This window comes from Salmo salar, chromosome 17 (genome assembly GCF_965601325.2).
Source record: "Salmo salar chromosome 17, fSalSal1, whole genome shotgun sequence".
Classification (NCBI taxonomy): Eukaryota; Metazoa; Chordata; class Actinopteri; order Salmoniformes; family Salmonidae; genus Salmo; species Salmo salar.
Window position 1 is genome coordinate 10,056,055 of NC_138307.1, and position 20,267 is coordinate 10,076,321.

The 20,267-nt window shown below is 40.1% G+C and overlaps 1 protein-coding gene across 1 annotated transcript in view; it reads left to right on the top strand.

Moving 5' to 3' along the window:
• The window catches only part of LOC106575263 (inactive dipeptidyl peptidase 10), a 33,894-nt gene extending 15,042 nt beyond the window's left edge, over positions 1-18,852 (top strand). The window contains exons 5-26 of the mRNA XM_014151676.3: positions 1,551-1,625; positions 3,426-3,478; positions 3,667-3,748; positions 4,554-4,674; positions 5,339-5,493; positions 7,829-7,926; positions 8,469-8,592; positions 8,709-8,747; positions 8,946-9,053; positions 9,195-9,286; positions 9,480-9,527; positions 9,744-9,865; positions 10,189-10,236; positions 10,743-10,841; positions 11,016-11,085; positions 11,356-11,550; positions 11,992-12,046; positions 12,134-12,230; positions 12,517-12,575; positions 15,573-15,669; positions 15,795-15,868; positions 16,255-18,852. Of these exons, the coding sequence (XP_014007151.3) occupies positions 1,551-1,625; positions 3,426-3,478; positions 3,667-3,748; positions 4,554-4,674; positions 5,339-5,493; positions 7,829-7,926; positions 8,469-8,592; positions 8,709-8,747; positions 8,946-9,053; positions 9,195-9,286; positions 9,480-9,527; positions 9,744-9,865; positions 10,189-10,236; positions 10,743-10,841; positions 11,016-11,085; positions 11,356-11,550; positions 11,992-12,046; positions 12,134-12,230; positions 12,517-12,575; positions 15,573-15,669; positions 15,795-15,868; positions 16,255-16,395 (2,052 nt within the window). The 3' untranslated portion in view covers positions 16,396-18,852. The remainder of the gene's footprint in view (positions 1-1,550; positions 1,626-3,425; positions 3,479-3,666; positions 3,749-4,553; positions 4,675-5,338; positions 5,494-7,828; positions 7,927-8,468; positions 8,593-8,708; positions 8,748-8,945; positions 9,054-9,194; positions 9,287-9,479; positions 9,528-9,743; positions 9,866-10,188; positions 10,237-10,742; positions 10,842-11,015; positions 11,086-11,355; positions 11,551-11,991; positions 12,047-12,133; positions 12,231-12,516; positions 12,576-15,572; positions 15,670-15,794; positions 15,869-16,254) is intronic.
• The last annotated feature ends 1,415 nt before the right edge of the window (positions 18,853-20,267 follow it).

Below are 20,267 nucleotides of genomic sequence, written 5' to 3' on the forward strand. Positions count from 1 at the left end.
AAATACCTTATTTACATAAGTATTCAGACCCTTTGCTCTGAGACTTGAAATTGAGCTCAGGTGCATCCTGTTTCCATTGATCATCCTTGAGATGTCTCTACAACTTGATTGGAGTCACCTGTGGTACATTTAGTTGATTGGACATAATTTGGAAAGGCACACATCTATCTATATAAGCACCCACAGTTGACAGTGCATGTCAGAGCAAAAACCAAGCCATGAGGTCGAAGGAATTGTCCGTAGAGCTCTGAGACAGGACTGTGTCGAGGCACAGATTTGGGGAAGGGTACCAAAAAATGTCTGCAGCATTGAAGGTCCCCAAGAACACAGTGGCCTCCATCATTCTTAAATTGAAGAAGTTTGGAACCACCAAGACTCTTCCTAGAGCTGGCCTCCCGGCCAAACTGAGAAGCAATCAGGGGGAGAAGGGCCTTGGTCAGGGAGGTGACCAAGAACCCGATGGTCACTCTGACAGATCTCCAGAGTTCCTCTGTATAGATGGGAGAACCTTCCAAAAGGAAAACCATCTCTTCTGCAATCCACCAATCAGGCCTTTATGGTAGAGTGGCCAGATGAAAGCCACTCTTCAGTATAAGGCACATGACAGCCAGCTTGGAATTTGCCAAAAGGCACCTAAATGACTCTCAGACCATGAGAAACAAGATTCTCTGGTCGGATGAAACCAAGACGAAACTCTTTGGCTTGAATGCCAAGCATCACGCCTGGAGGAAAACTGGAACCATCCCTACGTTGAATCATTGTGGTGGCAGCATCATGCTGTGGGGATGTTTTTCAGCAGCAGGGACTGGGAGACTAGTCAGGATCAAGGGAAAGATGAACGAAGCAAAGTACAGAGAGATCCTTGATGAAAACCTGCTTCATAGCGCTCAGGACCTCAGACTGGGGTGAAGGTTCACTTTCCAACAGGACAACAATACTAAGCACACAGCCAAGACAATGCAGGAGTGGCTTCGGGACAAATCTCTAAATGTCTTTGAGTGGACCAGCCAGAGCCCGGACTTGAACCCAATCGATCATGTCTGGAGAGACCTGAAAATAGCTGTGCAGCAACTCTCCCCATCCAACCTGACAGAGCTTGAGAGGATCTGCAGAGAAAATTGAATAAACTCCCCAAATACATGTGTGTCAAGCTTGTAGCATCATGCCCAAGAAGACTCAAGGCTGTAATCGCTGCCGAAGGTGCTTCAGTAAAGTACTCAGTAAAGGGTCTGAATACTTATGTAAATGTGATGAATTGTTGTTGTTTTTTTACAAATTAATTGTTTTTGCTTATGGGGTATTGTGTGTAGATTAATGAGGGAAAAAACATTTTTGAAAAACATTTTAGAGTAAGGCTGTAACGTAACAAAATGTGGAAAAAGTCAAGGGGTCTGAATACTTTCCGAATGTACTGTGTGCACAAGATACTTCCTAGATCTATGTACAAGATACTTCCTAGATCTATGTACAAGATACTTCCTAGATCTATGTACAATATGTATTAACCTTTAGATGTTTTATTTGTGACTTCTGTCTTTCCCTTGTCCTAGGTGTCTTTCAAAGTTGCCAAATATTCTCTCTCTCCAGACATGAAATATGTGCTATTTGCTTACGAAGTGAAACAGGTAGGATATGAATAGTCGTTAAGCCTCCTGTTGTGTTCATTTCATGTTAATTAATTCTGTGTTCACGGTCCATGACCGCCCCATTATAGCTGATTATAAATCCATAATATACATATATTATCACTTAATGTTGTGTTAGATCTTTTTATCAACTTAAGTTCTTGTGAACATTACAAGTTTTGAACTTCTATTTGCTATTTATGACCTGTAGGCTTCATTGACCTGAGCTCATATAACTTGTTTTTGAGTAAAAAAAAAGCATAATGTATGGATTATTTTGACTATAACAAATACTCAGATGAAACACATTGTGCTATTTATCACAGACTACTTCACTGTCAGTTTCCTGGCCTCTCTCCTCCTCACCAGTGTCATGATCAAAGATATGATCAAGAGCCTCACATACAGTATATCGTTTGGTCATTGTGCTGCCACAGAATGAATTGTGAGCAAGGCCTCAAAAAAGCTTTATATACCAGAGCTGCGAGAAAAGTTCTATATATTATTGAAACAATGTTGCGATTGTTTGTGCGAATCCCAACAGGTATGGTTCCCGTGGGGGAAAGATTCTATTAGGGAAAGGTTCCCACGGGGGTTGCCATGGAAGCCAAGAAGGGGAGTGAGGTGTCTGTGTATGATCAAACACACATGCATGTGGGGGTCTGGAAAAGGAAGTGTGTCCATCTGATGAATGGGCATGTGCCAGAACTCAATTTTATACACTAATTGTAGTCTCACCCATTCATTTCTAATGACCGGTCATTTTTGACTGGGAACACCACAGGTGTACAAAAGTTAAATAAAACACCCAAAATGTAATGAAAATCATCAAAATGTATTTTGTGTGCTCAGATGCCCTGTGTGGACAAAGTCATGGAACCTTATGACAATCAGATTAAACGAACTACATTTTTCAGAGAGAACTTGTAAATCGGTCCAATTTGACCAGAACACAACAGAAGGGTTAAATGACTGCTGTTTGTTATTTACCAATACACTTTTAAATAACAGTTACGAGAGATAAACATGTAAACACATACAGTACACCGTCACAGGGCATTATTAGTATATTAACAGTCAACTGAATACAATTGTCTTCCACCAGAGCAGTATGAGATATGAATCACCTTTCAGCCAAACAAATAATTACATAAATAACCAAACACGAACCCAGTGCAAATGTTTCAGCTAACCAAAAGAAAAATGGAGCTACAGAATTAATCCGTGTTTCCCATGACCTTAAGCATAGGCTGAGTCTCAATTGTTATTCCCTGATTCCTAGCCTCCTCTTCTGTTTTAATGCGTTTTGAGAAGGACTTGAGGAGAGAGCACTCGAGGATTCAAGGAAATTGCAATTGACATTCATCCATAGTCTGACCGGGAAGGAGATCAAACTGCAAATAGGCTCTGATCAGAAATCAGATTGCACCTCTCATTGATTTCCTCTTTGTTTAATGGCTGGATCGCTGTCAATCAAGGTTCGGAAGCATTGCACCAGAATGGGATTCCCTAGAGAATGGACTGATGCAAATGTTGTTTAGTTGTGTTATGCATTATTGTTATGCCGTATCGAAGGTGGTGTGCGACCAAGTTTGCGTGATGATTAACCTTGCCTGACAACTGAAGATGTGCGTTGGCTCCCTGAGCTGTGCGGGCTAACACAGTCTTGAATTATTTTCGGAAACAGTTACATTGTGGAATCCCGACACGTGGTTTCTAACATGATTCATTTGCATCATATATGCTTTATTGTTGTCTATTATTTATTATAACATTAATTGTCAATACTTTTAATTTCAGGTGTATAGACATTCCTATACTGCATCATACATTGTTTACAATATCCACACAAGGTAAGAGACTGAATGGACTGGTTGATGCTTCATGTCTTGTATTGACATGCATACTCCCACACTGAAGAACATACTGTATTATGTATGATATACCCAATCTTTGACATCTCTAGTTCAAGAACAGATGGGGTTTGTTCATGCCTGTCTGCCTGTCTTTGTGTACTTTTGTGTGCGTGCTTGTGTTTCAGAGAGGTGTGGGAATTGAATCCTCCGGAGGTCCAGAATGCAGTGCTCCAGCATGCAGCGTGGGGTGTGAAGGGACAGCAGCTGGTGAGTCTCTCCTCTCCTCTTCTATGATGCCATACACCTCTTTTCACTCTCTCTCACCCAATCGGAAATCAACCTATGGACACAGCTCCTAGACTGTCATAGATGCCTCATCACACATGTGAAAGAAATTGATAGGTGTGAGTATTATTGATGGATTTTGTACAGGGTTTCATCAAGATGTGTTGAATGTGCTTTTCTGGCATGCGGGAGACCCGGTTTCAAACCCAGTCGTCACACTAGGGGTTGGTATCAAATTTGCCGTATTTATATTTGTTATGACGACCAGTTGTGGTACAGTTTCTCATGTGAAGGAGTAGAAAGCACCATTTGCTGTATATCAGGCGGCCATTTTGACAGCAGGTGGTCCTGTTACAGATGGGGATGCAGACTACGCTTTTCCCGGACCAGACATTTGAGCATCTGTTACTCTGTTCAGAGTTTGTTTGGTCACAAACAAAACCCAGCATGTGATTTTTGTCTTGCCGAACATCTGGCGGCCTAACAAAGCACACTTGATTGTTAAAAGGGAACAAAAGTGAACATGTGAAAGGAACTGATTGAAAAAGAGAATACTGAAGTTTAGCAATATATAGTCATTAATCAATACTACCTATTACGGTGCACTTTCATTCCTGATATGGATCATAAATGGAAATAAGTCATAAAATCACGACCATATTTCACTGGCAGTGAACTGGTGCTGTATTGTAGATACTGATGGGAATCAGAGTCTGGTTTTTGCTGTACTATAGTTTTATAACCACCGTGCAAAGCACAACTACAATTCTCTTTACTCTCATTTCAGATCTACATCTTTGAAAACAACATCTATTACCAATCAGATGTGCAGAGCAATTCTCTTAGGATTACTTCGTCGGGAGAGGAAGGAGTCATATTTAATGGAATTGCTGACTGGCTGTATGAAGGTTTGTCTGAATGCCTTATACCCAAGGACACAATGTCAGGAAAGGTATTCCAGGCATTGGAAATAAATAATGTTCAGCCACAAAGGAATTCATCACTTTCACAGTTGAACAGCTCTCAGTCGCGTTCAGGGACGGATGGAATAAGAATTCAAAATGAACTCTACTAATGATATTAGTCCCATTTTTGAAGAATAATTGAATAAATGAGAACTAACTCAGAAATTTTATCAAAGTGAATTAAATATAGATGAAGGAAAGTCATTATTTCACTACAGCTGTGTTGTCTCCTCATGAATGGGCCATAATCCACACATTGTTCCATGCTCAGTTATTTACAGCTTAATGATGGATTGTAGCTCTGACTTAATTAAGACAATTTTTTGTGTTTTATCTACATCAGCCCAAAACAAGTTCCATAAAAAAAACTGTAAGAGTTCTTCATTTGTCATCCTTTTGACATATTTCCATTTGATGCAGGCACAAATTCTAATTTTCTCTTAACTTCACTTACAATAACATATTGCTCTTATACAGTATATAGCAACTTCAAGTACTGGTGTACAGAAGAAGCCTATATTCATTAGGTCGGACTCGATCCGAAGAAAAAAAAACAATAGTATAGTTCAGTGTGTTATTGATGGCAGTTTGGTCCTTGTGTTTTCAGAGGAGATTCTGCAGTCACACATAGTACACTGGTGGTCACCTGACGGAGAGAGACTGGCCTTCCTCATGATCAACGATACCCTGGTACCCAACATGTTCCTGCCTCGGTTCACTGGCAGCCCCTACCCCAGATCACAGGAGTACCCATACCCCAAGGTAATGGAAAGACGCAATATAATGGGATCGCATGCTGCTGAAGAAAGTGTATGTATTTGTCTGTGTCATTATTTTTGCCTCCATTGGTGAAATTGTACTTGTTTGTTGGAAAAACAACACTATTGGTCATAGCAACAACAAGAAAAAGTGTTGGCTGAAGGAACAGTTATTTAAGTTCTGATGATATAACTATTGTATGTCTTTGTTGATTCACACAGTATACTAGACTCGAGCTTTGGAAGTCATGTTTCTGTGCTATCGACTGATGCGCTGTATTATATGTACGGCATGTCGATACAACAACTATAGCTATCCCGTTATCTAGATTATCCTGTGCATAGAGTTGGTTAGAAATACTGCTCAGTTAAAGGTCTTATATTCTGATAGATCAAGTATTTATGGAGTCTCAACAAAAGGGAAATTGGAAACTGAATAAATGATTAGACAAAATGATCAGAACACTGCTCGGATTTTATAGGAGGAGGTAATAGCGCTTCCAACAAAGGCTGTGATGGTTATGGAATTTTGGATTACGGTTATTTGTCAGCCAAATGATCACGGTTATAGTTACAAGTATAACCGTTCGAATAGCAAAAAAACTAGAAGCTCATCTTCTCCTCTGGCTCCTGACTGCGCGACTGGTCTTTTTGAATGCCCGGCTGTCTACAGTCTACAGTCAGCTGTCTACAGTCTACAGTCAGCTGTCTACAGTCTACAGTCAGCTGTCTACAGTGTACAGTCAGCTGTCTACAGTCCACAGTCAGCTGTCTACAGTCTACAGTCAGCTGTCTACAGTCTACAGTCAGCTGTCTACAGTCAGCTGTCTACAGTCTACAGTCAGCTGTCTACAGTCTACAGTCAGCTGTCTACAGTCAGCTGTCTACAGTGTACAGTCAGCTGTCTACAGTCCACAGTCAGCTGTCTACAGTGTACAGTCAGCTGTCTACAGTCCACAGTCAGCTTTTATCTTCTCTCATCTCTCCTTACATTGGTTGTTAGTGAATCAGGCTTACTCTTACTTATTGCTTTTAGGTAAAGTTTGTCGACTTAAAAATTACGTTCTTCATTGATAATCCTTGTTTACACGATTATAGATTTACCGTGCCAGCCCTACTTCTATCTACATCCGCCAGAACAAAGAAGCCTGCTTGTATGAAGAATTCACAATGATATTCTGCCAGTTCAGTCAATACCTCCAGGGATTTAAAAATAAAATAGATGATTTGCTCGGTCATCTCTGAGATAATCTCTCGTTGGATGTTAAGCTAGGACAGACATCCAAATGGTCAAGGCAAAACAAAGATGTTAAGCTAGGACAGACATCCAAATGGTCAAGGCAAAACAAAGATGTTAATCTAGGACAGACATCCAAATGGTCAAGGCAAAACAAAGATGTTAATCTAGGACAGACATCCAAATGGTCCAGGCAAAACAAAGATGTTAAGCTAGGACAGACATCCAAATGGTCAAGGCAAAACAAAGATGTTAATCTAGGACAGACATCCAAATGGTCAAGGCAAAACAAAGATGTTAATCTAGGACAGACATCCAAATGGTCCAGGCAAAACAAAGATGTTAAGCTAGGACAGACATCCAAATGGTCAAGGCAAAACAAAGATGTTAATCTAGGACAGACATCCAAATGGTCCAGGCAAAACAAAGATGTTAAGCTAGGACAGACATCCAAATGGTCCAGGCAAAACAAAGATGTTAAGCTAGGACAGACATCCAAATGGTCCAGGCAAAACAAAGATGTTAAGCTAGGACAGATATCCAAATGGTCAAGGCAAAATAAAGATGTTAAGCTAGGACAGACATCCAAATGGTCAAGGCAAAATAAAGATGTTAATCTAGGACAGACATCCAAATGGTCCAGGCAAAACAAAGATGTTAAGCTAGGACAGACATACAAATGGTCCAGGCAAAACAAAGATGTTAAGCTAGGACAGACATCCAAATGGTCAAGGCAAAACAAAGATATTAATCTAGGACAGACATCCAAATGGTCAAGGCAAAATAAAGATGTTAATCTAAGACAGACATCCAAATGGTCCAGGCAAAACAAAGATGTTAAGCTAGGACAGACATCCAAATGGTCAAGGCAAAATAAAGATGTTAATCTAGGACAGACATCCAAATGGTCCAGGCAAAGCAAAGATGTTCAGAATATAATAACCTGTGCAGTCATTTGAAGCATTGATTGTTTGCATAGTTTATAATGAGTTGCTGAATATCCACTGTTCATGCACCTTGGTTTGAAAGCAGTGTAGCAACAGTGTTTGTTTTTCCTCGGCATACTAACTAATTGACCTTATGAGGATCTGTTTGCTGACAGGCTGGCCAGCCCAACCCTACAGTCAGGCTGTTGGTGGTGAACCTGTATGGTCCCACACACACTCAGGAGCTGGTACCACCTGATGGCCTGAGAGGAAGGTGAGGAAGACACATCATTCTGGCAGCCCCTTAGTTCTTTTAATTTGTAATTGTTGTGGTGCCACCAGGCGTGTCAGGTTATTCTTTGCATGTTATTTCTTTACTAACTGTTATAACCAGTATACGACAATTTAATCTGTATGGCTGCATGTTTAATTGTTTCCAGGGGCAGACTGGACCAGAAATCGGTATTGTCATTTCATAAAACACCGGCTAATTTTTTCCCTGAAACCCCCACACCGTCCATTATATTCCTCAAGGCCCCCACATTGGCCCATTTTTCCCATCGAGGCTCCCATTATTAGCCAGAAAGTGATCATTTTGCGTGAAAAATCCAAGCTAAAGAGGCCCATAGACTAAAAATGAACCAGCCCGTCTGGCATTTGCCTGAAATGCCAGAAGGCCAGTCCGCCCCTGATTGTTACAGTGCATGTTTGATCAAGTGCCATTCACTAGTATACAACCATCATTCAGAAATATGATTCAAATGGCCCAGAGAAGTAGTTGCTATACGTCTGAATGTTTGTCTGACGTTGACCCAGAGAACACTATGTGAGTATGGTGAAGTGGATCAGCAACACCCATGCAGCGGTTCGATGGCTCAACCGGCCCCAGAACATGTCCTTCCTCACTGTGTGTGACGCTACCATCGGATCCTGTGTACAGGTGGGTTTTTCCTTCATCTACGCTAAAGTGGTCCTCCCTAGAAAAGGGTTTTATTGGCATCGTCTGTGTCGTACTCCATGTTGGATCTAAGACATGTTCCTTCACTTGAATTTCAGAAACATGAGGAAGCTTCAGATCTCTGGCTCACCAGACAGGTAAGCTGAAATGTAAATGTTCTATAACGTTAGCAAATTCATATTTCCATCTAGTATCATTTTATTTGAATGCTACTGTGGGCTTGATGTGGTCCAAATTGTGCTGCAATTTTAAAACAGTGAGTATTGTATCTATATGCTAATAGTAAAGAGGAAATTGATGCACTTTGACTGTCCCTTAAAATCCAATGTCCTCAGAACCAGGAGCCAGTGTTTTCAAAGGACGGGAGCAGGTTTTTCCTGACCATACCGGTGAAGCAGGGGGGACAAGGAGACTTCCATCATATTGCCATGTTCACCAAATCGGTGGGTGCTGTCATACTCCAGTTCTGAAATACACCTTGGTCATCTTGTCATTCTCTGGCTTTTTCAGTGCTCACGTTGTGTCTTTTTTTTTTTAAACGTGTTTTTATCGAGAAAAAAAAATCACAATTTGTCTTTTCTCAGTTCAGAAGTGATCAAAATGATGTCCGTCACTTGACGTCAGGCAACTGGGAGGTGACCAAGATATTAGCTTATGATGAGGGGGAGCAAACCATGTAAGTCTGTCAGATCGTTTCCGATCAGTTATGAGAATAATTGAATATCATATTTCGTCTTACAGATATGAGCTTCAACAAGTGTTGACCTTTTTTCTCTTTTCAAACATCTCTTCTGTTGAAGCTATTCTATTTGTAACTATGGTTTCTTGTACTTGCTCTAGTTAAAGTTATTCTGCTTTCACCTATATAGATATTTTATCAGTACTCAAGACTCCCCACAAAAGAGACACGTGTACAGGTGAGAAATTATTCTAAAACGTTTTCACCATGAAGAAATGCGCTTGCTGTATTCTTAATAACACCAGACATTTCAGCTTCATTCTAGTAGCTGTTAGCCCTATTCAGCTACAGTTTATCTTACCCATCCGTATTGCATAGATATAATACATTGTTGAAATGCAATTATCTCAAGAATGTGAAGAAGTGCAACAACGACAAAAAATCCCTCTTTCAGTGCATCTACTATTGGTCTGTTCTCTCAACGATGTTTGACCTGTGAGATGAACCAGGAAGCATGCACGTTCTTTGATGCAGACATCAGCCCGAACAAACAGCATGTTATTCTACAGTGTAAAGGTAAGGTCTGTGTTTTTTCGTTCTGGAAATCATTCAGCCAAATACAGCTTTATGTAGTAAAACCCAACCTATTCTGGGTAATGTATGAGATATGGTTAGGGAGTAATTATGCCGTTATGTATTTTATGATACAGTAGCCGATGGCGCCTGGGTCTCCTAACCACTGCTTTAATAAGTATATCCCACGGGTGATGTCGCTGGGCTTACATAGGCTAGGGTAGCTACATTACTACTATAAAACCATGTTAGAATATCATACTGAACGCTTGTTCAGTCTCAAAACAATGCCATGTAGTATTACTAGAGTATCTTCTGTTCCACAGGTCCCGGTGCTCCATCTGTGATGCTACAGAGTTTTAATGATGTAAACAGTGAGTAATACTAAGTATTGCTATGAACTTTCCTCTCCTGTACTGTACTATTTCCAGTCTGTTTTAATGGTTCCTATTTCATATTTGGCCATGAGATTGTTGGCTTTGTTTCACATCGTGTGAAATACATTTTCAACATCTGTCCAAATGAAATGTTCTGCCAAGGTTTAAATGAGCATCTGGGAAGTGTTTTTTTTTAATGCAAATTGAATTTATTTGTCTTTTATATGCCTGGATGCATTTCAATGACACTGAATATGAGGCATAATTGTACTGAAATGATGTGATTGGGGACAGTTTAAAACAAAGGATCACATGACATGTGGTTTAGACGCAGTGGCCTATGTGAAGTCAGCCAACTGTATTAGAAAAATGTGAAACTCTAAATAATGTGCTTCGTGAAACAATATGTTGATAGATTTTTTTTAATACCCCATATAATCGGCATCCTCGTGTCTCTTTACCCACAGTATGTCAATGGTTACTTTCACACTTTATCCTCACAGCTTACTTTATATTGGACAACAACATGCCTCTGAGAGCTGCCTTGGAAATCAAAAAGATCTCTAAATCAGATGTCACTGTTATTCCAAGTGAAGACTTTGGTAACTAACCATTTCTCTCTGTGTATATTTCTTTCTTTCTCTGTCTCTCTCTCTCTCTCTCTCTCTCTGCTCTATAGTCTGTCGGTCACTTTTTTTCTCGCTCTCTCTCTCTCTCTCTCTACAGTATATTGTTTATTTGAATAACTACTGTAATTCAGTATTTTCTTCTCACAGAGCTGCCTTTGAAACTCACCTATCCACTTGACTTTTCTGAATCTCTTCTCTATGGCCTTCTTTTGATTGTGTAAGCATCGCTCCTCTTTCCTAGCGTTCTAATATAGTAACACAGTCTTAAGTACATTTTCATTCAGAAATACATTTAGAACTGAATACGTTACCTTGAGAACAAACACAATGATTTTCTAACTCCAAGTCCATGATGTGAGATTATGCTTTCTTTAATTAAGGGAAGATGTTTTCACATAATATGGAACTTTAAATTAGTTAACTTGTTTGAGAAGCTTGAATGTTACCCTCTTTCTCACTCTTCCTCCCCCTTCCGCCCCTCTCTTAGTGATGGTGGGCCTGGCAGTCAGTCAGTGAGTGATGAGTATGAGCTGGGTTGGGACTCGGTGCTGGTAAGTTGTGATGAGGTGATCGTGGCCAGGCTGGACGGCAGGGGGACAGGCTTCCGGGGCCTGAGAGTCCTGCAGCAGGTCCATCAGCGCCTGGGTACTGTGGATGTTCAGGACCAGATAGCTGCACTGGAGTATGTAACCTCCGACCAGCATGTGATGATATATATATAATATTATATCATATCTATATATATTTGTTTATTTACATATGATGGGATGTATAGACATTATGGACAGTATATGGATAGAATATGTATATATGTAATATAGGATACAATACGATGCGATATACACTGTTAGATGATACGATATGCAGTATATAAGATGTAATGCGGTATACAGTGCGGTGCGATGCCATACAATATGATATAAGACAATACCATAAGATAAGACAGGATGTGATATGATACGATACAATATTTTCCCCTTTCCATTGAAATCCATTGAAAATGTATGGCATGGTTGTGCACTCTTTAACTTCCCTGTCAGTCATCTGTGTTAAAGCCCTCATGAAATGTCTGTAAAAATAATTAGTCATTCTGTTTTGGGTTGTTTTTATTTACTCATTACAGATACTTGATGACACTCCCATACATTGACCGCGCGCGTATCGGAATCTACGGAAAGGCAAGTTTAACTGCTGTTTTTCAGTTGATCACCATGCTTCACACTCACGGGTGTGTTCAACAAGTGAAGGTGTCCTTTTCTTTCCAGGGATACGGTGCTTACCTCACCTTGATGCTTCTGAGGTCCACTGCACTGATTAAGTGTGCAGCTGCTAATTCCCCAGTGATTGACTGGAAACTTTACGGTGGGTAATGTCTCCATGATCTTACCCTTTAGGTCAGTTTCCTTGACAGAGATTTAACCTACTCCTGAATTGAAAAGCAAGCTGAATGGACCATCTCCATTGAAATAGCTTTTCAGTCCAGGTTTAGGCTCGATCTAGGATTGGGAAACCGGTTCTGTGTGTTTTGTGTGTGTACATTTCTCACAACAAATTACATTAAATATTGTACACATTTGATTATCAATGAAATTGGAGATGAAAGAACTGAATACTTTTTTGAAATGTTGCGTACTTTCTCTACATGAAGCTTCAGCATTTTCAGAGCGATACTTTGGCCTGACGTCAAAGAACGACAACAGATATCAAGTAAGTTGTTTATCACAGTCCATCTGTTGTTGTGATTAATGGTTTTCTATTTGTTGTTCTACAGTTTATCACAGCAGATTGGAGAACAGCGGGAACTGTCACACTGAAGCGTGTGTGTGTGTGCGTGTGTGTGTGTGTGTGTGTGTGTTGGGTGTTCGTATTTATGTGTGTGTACGTGCGCAAATTTATGTGCGTGAGTATGTTCATGGGCCAGGTATTGTTCATCAGTCAGAATAATAACTAGTGAAGCTGTACAACTTCCTGTGTGAGATTACTGTTATCAGTGAAAATGTTCCCCTGGAAGTGGGTTGTTGATATGTGGGCCACACAGTTCCAGCCATTTAAAATGTAAATTATGCTAGTCCAGAGAAGTAGGTCAAATTGATCATAAATAAACAGCAGGGCATCACTCATACAGTCCTTAGAGGTAGATGGAAAAATGTACGTTCTGTTAAGGATTAGCCCCCTTTTTTAAAATGTTGTCTAAAATGACATACGCAAATCTAACTGCCTGTAGCTCAGGCCCTGAAGCAAGGATATGCATATTCTTGGTACCATTTGAAAGGAAACACTTTGAAGTTTATGGAAATGTGAAAGGAATGTAGTAGAAAATAACACAATAGATCTGGTAAAAGATAATACAAATAAAAAAACAACAGTTCTTTTGTATTTTTTTTGTACCATCATCTTTGAAATGCAAGAGAAAGGCCATAATGTATTATTCCAGCCCAGGTGCAATTTAGATTTTGGCCACTATATGGCATCAGTGTATGTGCAAAGTGTTAGACTGATCCAATGAACCATTGCATTTCGGTTCAATATCTTGTATCAAAACTGCCCAAATGCGCCTAATTTGTAAATTAATAACTTTTCATGTTCAAAATTGTGCACTCTCCTCAAACAATAGCATGGCATTATTTCACTGTAATAGCTACTGTAATTTGGACAGTGAAGTTAGATTAACAAGAATTTAAGCTTTCTGCCAATATCAAATATGTCTATGTCCTGGGAAATTTTCTTGTTATTTACAACCTCATGCTAATCGCATTAGCCTATGTTAGCTCAACCGTCCTGTGGAAGGGACACCGATCCCGAAGAAGAGTTCTAATGAATCAAATCAAATGTATTTATAAAGCCCTTCTTACATCAGCTGATATCTCAAAGTGCTGTACAGAAACCCAGCCTAAAACCCCAAACAGCAAGCAATGCAGGTGTAGAAGCACGGTGGCTAGGAAAAACTCCCTAGAAAGGCCAAAACCTATAATGAAGCAACACACTGGATCCCCTGGGGTGTTAGACAGGTTTGATCCAGTCCTGTATTGTAGCCTGGCTCAACCAGACTGAACATTGTGCTCAGCATTGTTTGTGAAGTGAAGGAAAAAGTGAGCAGTCTGATTTAACAAGGCTAGTTGTTTAACGTGATCTTTTCACAACTATTTATTCAGTGCTGTGGTTGGTTTTCCCTCAGATATTGTTTTCTGTTCAAACCTGAGGTTTTGTTTTGCTTTTCGTGTATTGACGTGAAAATTGGTGTATATTGATATATATATTGATATGTATAGTATATACTGATGTGTATAGTGTATGTTGATGTGAATATTGATGTGTATATTGATGTGTATAGTGTACACTATTGGTCAAACGTTTTAGAGCACCTACTCATTCAAGGGTTTTCTTTATTTTTACTATTTTCTACGTTGTAGAATAATAGTGAAGACATCAAAACTATGAAATAACACATATAGAATCATGTAGTAACCAAAAAAGTGTTAAACAAATCAAAATATATTTTATATTTGAGATTCTTCAAATAGCCACTCTTTGCCTTGATGACAGCTTTACACACTCTTGGCATTCTCTCAACCAGCTTCACCTGGAATGCTTTTCCAACAGTCTTGAAGGAGTTCCCACATATGCTGAGCACTTGTTGGCTGCTTTTCCTTAACTCTGCGGTCCAACCCATCCCAAACCATCTCAATTTGGTTGAGGTCGGGGGATTGTGGAGGACAGGTCATCTGATGCAAGACTCCATCACTCTCCTTCTTGGTCAAATAGCCCTTACACAGCTTGGAAGTGTGTTGTGTTATTGTCCTGTTCAAAAACAAGTGATAGTCCCACTAAGCACAAACCAGATGGGATGGCATATCACTGCAGAATGCTGTGGTAGCCATGCTGGTTAAGTGTGCCATGAAATTCCAAATAAATCACAGACAGTGTCACCAGCAAAGCACCCCCATACCGAACATTTGATGTTGACATGTGTCTGTTACTTGATCTCCGTGAAGCATTTATTTGGGCTGCAATTTCTGAGGCTGGTAACTCTAATGAACTCATCCTCTGCAGCAGAGGTAACTCTGGGTCTTCCATTCCTGTGGCAGTCCTCATGAGATCCAGTTTCATCATAGAGCTTGATGGTTTTTGCGACTGCACTTGAATACACTTTCAAAGTTCTTGAAATGTTTCGTATTGACTGACCTTCATGTCTTAATGATGGACTGTCATTTCTCTTTGCTTATTTGAGCTTTTTTTTGCCATAATATGGACTTGGTCTTTTACCAAATAGGGCTATCTTCTGTATACCAACCCTACCTTGTCCCAACACAACACTCCAGGTGACTACCTCATGAAGCTGGTTGAGAGAATGCCAAGAGTGTGCAAAGCTGTCATCAAGGCGAAGGGTGGCTATTTGAAGAATCTCAAATATAACATATATTTTGATTTGTTTAACAATTTTTTGGTTACTCCATGATTCCATATGTGTTATTTCATAGTTTTGATGTCTTCACTATTATTGTACAATGTAGAAAATTGTAAAACTAAAGAAAAACCTGTTAATGAGTATGTGGTCTAAAACGTTTGACCGGTAGTGTATATTGATGTGTATACAGGGCTCATCTGTGAGAAAGACCTTGGTCTCAGCATGACTCACTGTCAAAATAAAGGTTAAAAAAAAATGAAAACCTGAGGTTACACTGTCTCCCATATCTATTCTTTCAGGTTTCTAGAGTGCTTCCAAATATGAAAGGGTTGCAAGGAAACATGATGAAAGGACCGCAAGGACCGGATTTTCTGTTGATTCATGGAACCGCTGACGGTAATTACCCTTTTGTCCAACAGAAATGGGAAATAGACAATCCTAAATCCGTCAAAATCAGTGATTGGTGTTGTATTCAAAGTCAATTTGCAAAACCAATTGGTGCTTTTTTGTTCTTTTCTCAGCAAATGTTCATTTCCAACATTCAGCAGAGTTGATTAAGCACTTGATCAAAATTGGAGCGAACTACACAATGCAGGTACGAGCCGTGATCAACAAATTTGAATGAAAATGTTGAATGAGTGATTACATAATGTGATTATTGAAGTGATTTTGATTGCTAGCTGATATATTTGCTCTCACCCACCACACTTGCACGTACACACATGCGCACGCACACACGCGCGCACACACACACACACACACACACACACACACACACACACACACACACACACACACACACACACACACACACACACACACACCACACACACACACACACACACACCTCTCAGGAAAATCATTGAGTTACTTTCTTGTTCCTTCTAACTGATAGAGGAGTATCCACAGTCCCAATGCTGGACAGTACCAGTACTATCCTGACTGACCTTGTGTTTGACCTTTCACCTTTGTTTGAGATAGCTCTACCCAGACGAGGGCCACTTCCTTTCCCTGCAGAGCCAGAAGCACCTGTCTGAGTCCCTGGTTGGCTACTTCAGAACATGTTTTCAGGACTTCAGCACACCGCTACCTGAGGAGATAGGCAAAGAGGATGATGACTGACAGGGTTGGGGTTAGATGGTGACTGACAGGTTGAGGGTTAGATGATGACTGACAGGGTTAGGTTTAGATGGTGACTGACAGGAGAACGTGCAGATGGGCCGTGTGTGGATCTAGGATCACTATGTTGAAGCAGTACAATGACTGCTCTGCCCTTGCGAGGGATGTTTGCTGTTGATTAGGTGTCCAATGTAGGCAAGACATACAGTTGAAGTTGGAAGTTTACATACACTTATGTTGGAGTCATTAAAACTCGTTTTTCAACCACTACACAAATGTCTTGTTAACAAACGTTAGTTTTGGCAAGTCGGTTAGGACATCTACTTTGTGCATGACACAAGTAATTTTTCCAACAATTGTTTACAAACAGATTATTTCACTTATAATTCACTGTATCACAAATCTAGTGGGTCAGAAGTTTACATACACTAAGTTGACTGCACCTTTAAACAGCTTATAAAATTCCAGAAAATGATGTCATGGCTTTAGAAGCTTCTGATAAGCTAATTGACATCATATGAGTCAATTGGAGGTGTACCTGTGGATGTATTTCATAGCCTACCTTCAAACTCAGTGCCTCTTTGCTTGACATCATAGGAAAATCTAAAGAAATCAGCCAAGATCTCCACAAGTCTAGTTCATCCTTGGGAGCAATTTCCAAATGCCTGAAGGTACCACGTTCATCTGTACAAACAATAGTACGCAAGTATAAACACCATAGGACCACGCAGCCGTCATACCGCTCAGGAAGAAGACGCGTTCTGTCTCCTAGAGATGAACGTACTTTGGTGCGAAAAGTGCAAATCCATCCCAAAACAACAGCAAAGGACCTTGTGAAGATGCTGGAGGAAACAGGTACAAAAGTATCTATATCCACAGTAAAATGAGTCCTATATCGACATAACCTGAAAGGCCTCTCAGCAAGGAAGAAGCCACTGCTCCAAAACCGCCATAAAAAAGCCAGACTACGGTTTGCAACTGCACATGGAGACAAAGATCATACTTTTTAGAGAAATGTCCTCTGGTCTGATGAAACAAAAATAGAACTATTTGGCCATAATGACCATCATTATGTTTGAGGAAAAAGGGGGAAGCTTGCAAGCCGAAGAACACCATCCCAACCGTGAAGCACGGGGGTGGCAGCATCATGTTGTGGGGGTGCTTTGCTGCAGGAAGGACTGGTGCACTTCACAAAATAGATAGCATCATGAGGCAGGAAAATTATGTGGATATTTTGAAGCAACATCTCAAGACATCAGTCAGGAAGTTAATGCTTGGTCGTACATGGGTCTTCTAAATGGACAATGACCCCAAGCATGCTTCCAAAGTTGTGGCAAAATGGCTTAAGGACAACAAAGTCAAGGTATTGGAGTGGCCATCACAAAGCCCCGACCTCAATCCTGTAGAACATTTGTGGGCAGAACTGAAAAAGTGTATGCTAACAAGAAGGCCTACAAACCTGACTGAGTTACACCAGCTCTGTCAGGAGGAATGGGCCAAAATTCACCCAACTTATTGTGGGAAGCTTGTGGAAGGCTACCCGAAATGTTTGTCCCAAGTTAAACAATTTAAAGGCAATGCTACCAAATACTAATTGAGTGTATGTAAACTTCTGACCCACTGGGAATGTGATGAAAGAAATAAAAGCTGAAATAAATCATTCTCTCTACTATTATTCTGACATTTCACATTGTTAAAATAAAGTGGTGATCCTAACTGACCGAAGACAGGGATTTTTTTACTAGGATTAAATGTCAGGAATTGTGAAAAACTGAGTTTAAATGTATTTGGCTGAGGTGTATGTAAACTTCCGACTTCAACTGTAGCTGATGTGGGGTAATGTGATGTGTGTGTGTTTGGTTTGTGTGTGCGTGCGTGCGTGCGTGCTTGCAAAATACAGGACTACAGATCATGGAGGCTTTCTATTTGTAGAAGAACACAGTGGTTGGACAAAATCTGAGGGTTAAATGTTATTTTTTTACAATTTTTTTAAATTCCACTCAGTGATACGCTGGTTTCTCCCTTCACAGCTTTTACCATCAGCCGTATCGTTATACTGTGAAAGCATACTTTTGTTGAAGCCCACGTTTATCCACATTATTCCAATTGTAATAAGCATCAACACAACTCTACCGCTTTCCGTCTGTCTTATCCCATTCCTATCTGTGTTCTAAAAATGCTTACATTTTACTTTCAGTTACTGACATGCGCACATATTAGGTGATGTACATACGATATAACACCAAGTATTATTTGATAAAGTGCTATTTTTCATGTTTTATGATATGCTGTATGTTTACAGTATACAGTGTGTATATTTTTGAGATATGTGTCGCAGGGGTTGATCTATAAGAATATTGTGTGAGTTTACGGTCTTTGTTTTTGCTGGGGTTTGTTACACTTCAGATTAATAGCCATTGTCTTTGGATTAATTGAACAATAAAGAAGTTTAGACAACAACTGTATTCTGCCAATGAAATGTCCATGACAGGTCTGTCTGCGTCTCATACCGAGAGACTTTCTGTTGACTTTTCCATCTGAGAGCCAAGTAAATAGAGGGCTCAAAATAATATATTCTGCACAGCATTCAGATGTCTGGAACAACAGTGAATCTTTAATCCTGCTGACGTATCCATTGTCTACTCAGTGTCTCAGTGGTTCAGATGGTAAGTTATGAGTGCATACAGGTTGAGGTTATTGCTGCTCATTCATTTATTGTATGCAATACAAATCCATGCACACGTTGGGTATGATATCCCTGTTATAGTGTTTGTTTGCCATTCATCTTTACTTGATTTTATTAGGTGTGTTTGACAGGGGCAATGCACATTAATCAACATGTGTGAAAATGTCTGTGCCAGATTAGCCAGCCGGCTAATTTTCTACTGTAGTCCCATGGATCTAGCCAGTGACCTGTGTGATTATTTTACAGACAGACTGTTTGCATCCTGAATGGCACCCTTTTTAGTGCACTACATGCAGAACCATAGGGCTCTGGTTAAAAGTAGTGCACTATATAGGGAATCGGGTGGCATTTGGGATGCATTAACTGAGAGAGATTTAATTACTTTACCGGAACAAATTAAACACTGTCCTGTGAGTCAGCTTCATACTGCGTCTCCTCTGACCGAATGAACCTATTTGAGAGAAGGGAAGTACAAAATAGGTAGCCTCAGAGCCATGTGTCTTAATACATTGAGTTTTCTATGCTTCCCCATTATGTGAGACAATGGTGAGCGCAGCATTCAGTCTGGTTTAACCAGGCTACAAAATAGGCCTTGAGCTTGAGCGATGTGGAGGGATACAGAGCCAAATGACAACAGCACACTTCTCCCATCTCTATATGAGGAGATCCCATTGTTGCACGAAAGATTCACTTGTGATGGGCATTGCACTTTGTAATTATTCATGCACTTAGGCATTCTGTCTGTTGCTGCTGTCTTTTTAAAGTCGTTGGAATACAATTCCGACCTGGATGATACTATGTCAAATTGACATTGACTGTAGCACTGCATGGTTTGTTAGCCTATTATACAGTAAGCAATCCTAGCCACTTAGCCAGAGGACACGTTTACACATGGATCACTGAAGAGCCGAAACTGTGCTAGCTGAATTGGTTTATTGTACTGTTAAAAACCAAAAAAATAGCTGCTTATCTCCAGAATACATCTTATCATACAGTACATGGAGCATATGTAAGATCTTGCTAACATCAATGTATCCTTTTCTCATTCTTACACCTGAAGCCTCCTTCTCATAGTCTGGTCCAAGATCTGAAGGTGCTCTTGTCAACTCCATTACTTTCATTGTCAAGCCAAATATTTGTTTGGCTTGACAATGAGTGACGATGAGTTGGCACGATAGGGCAAATAACC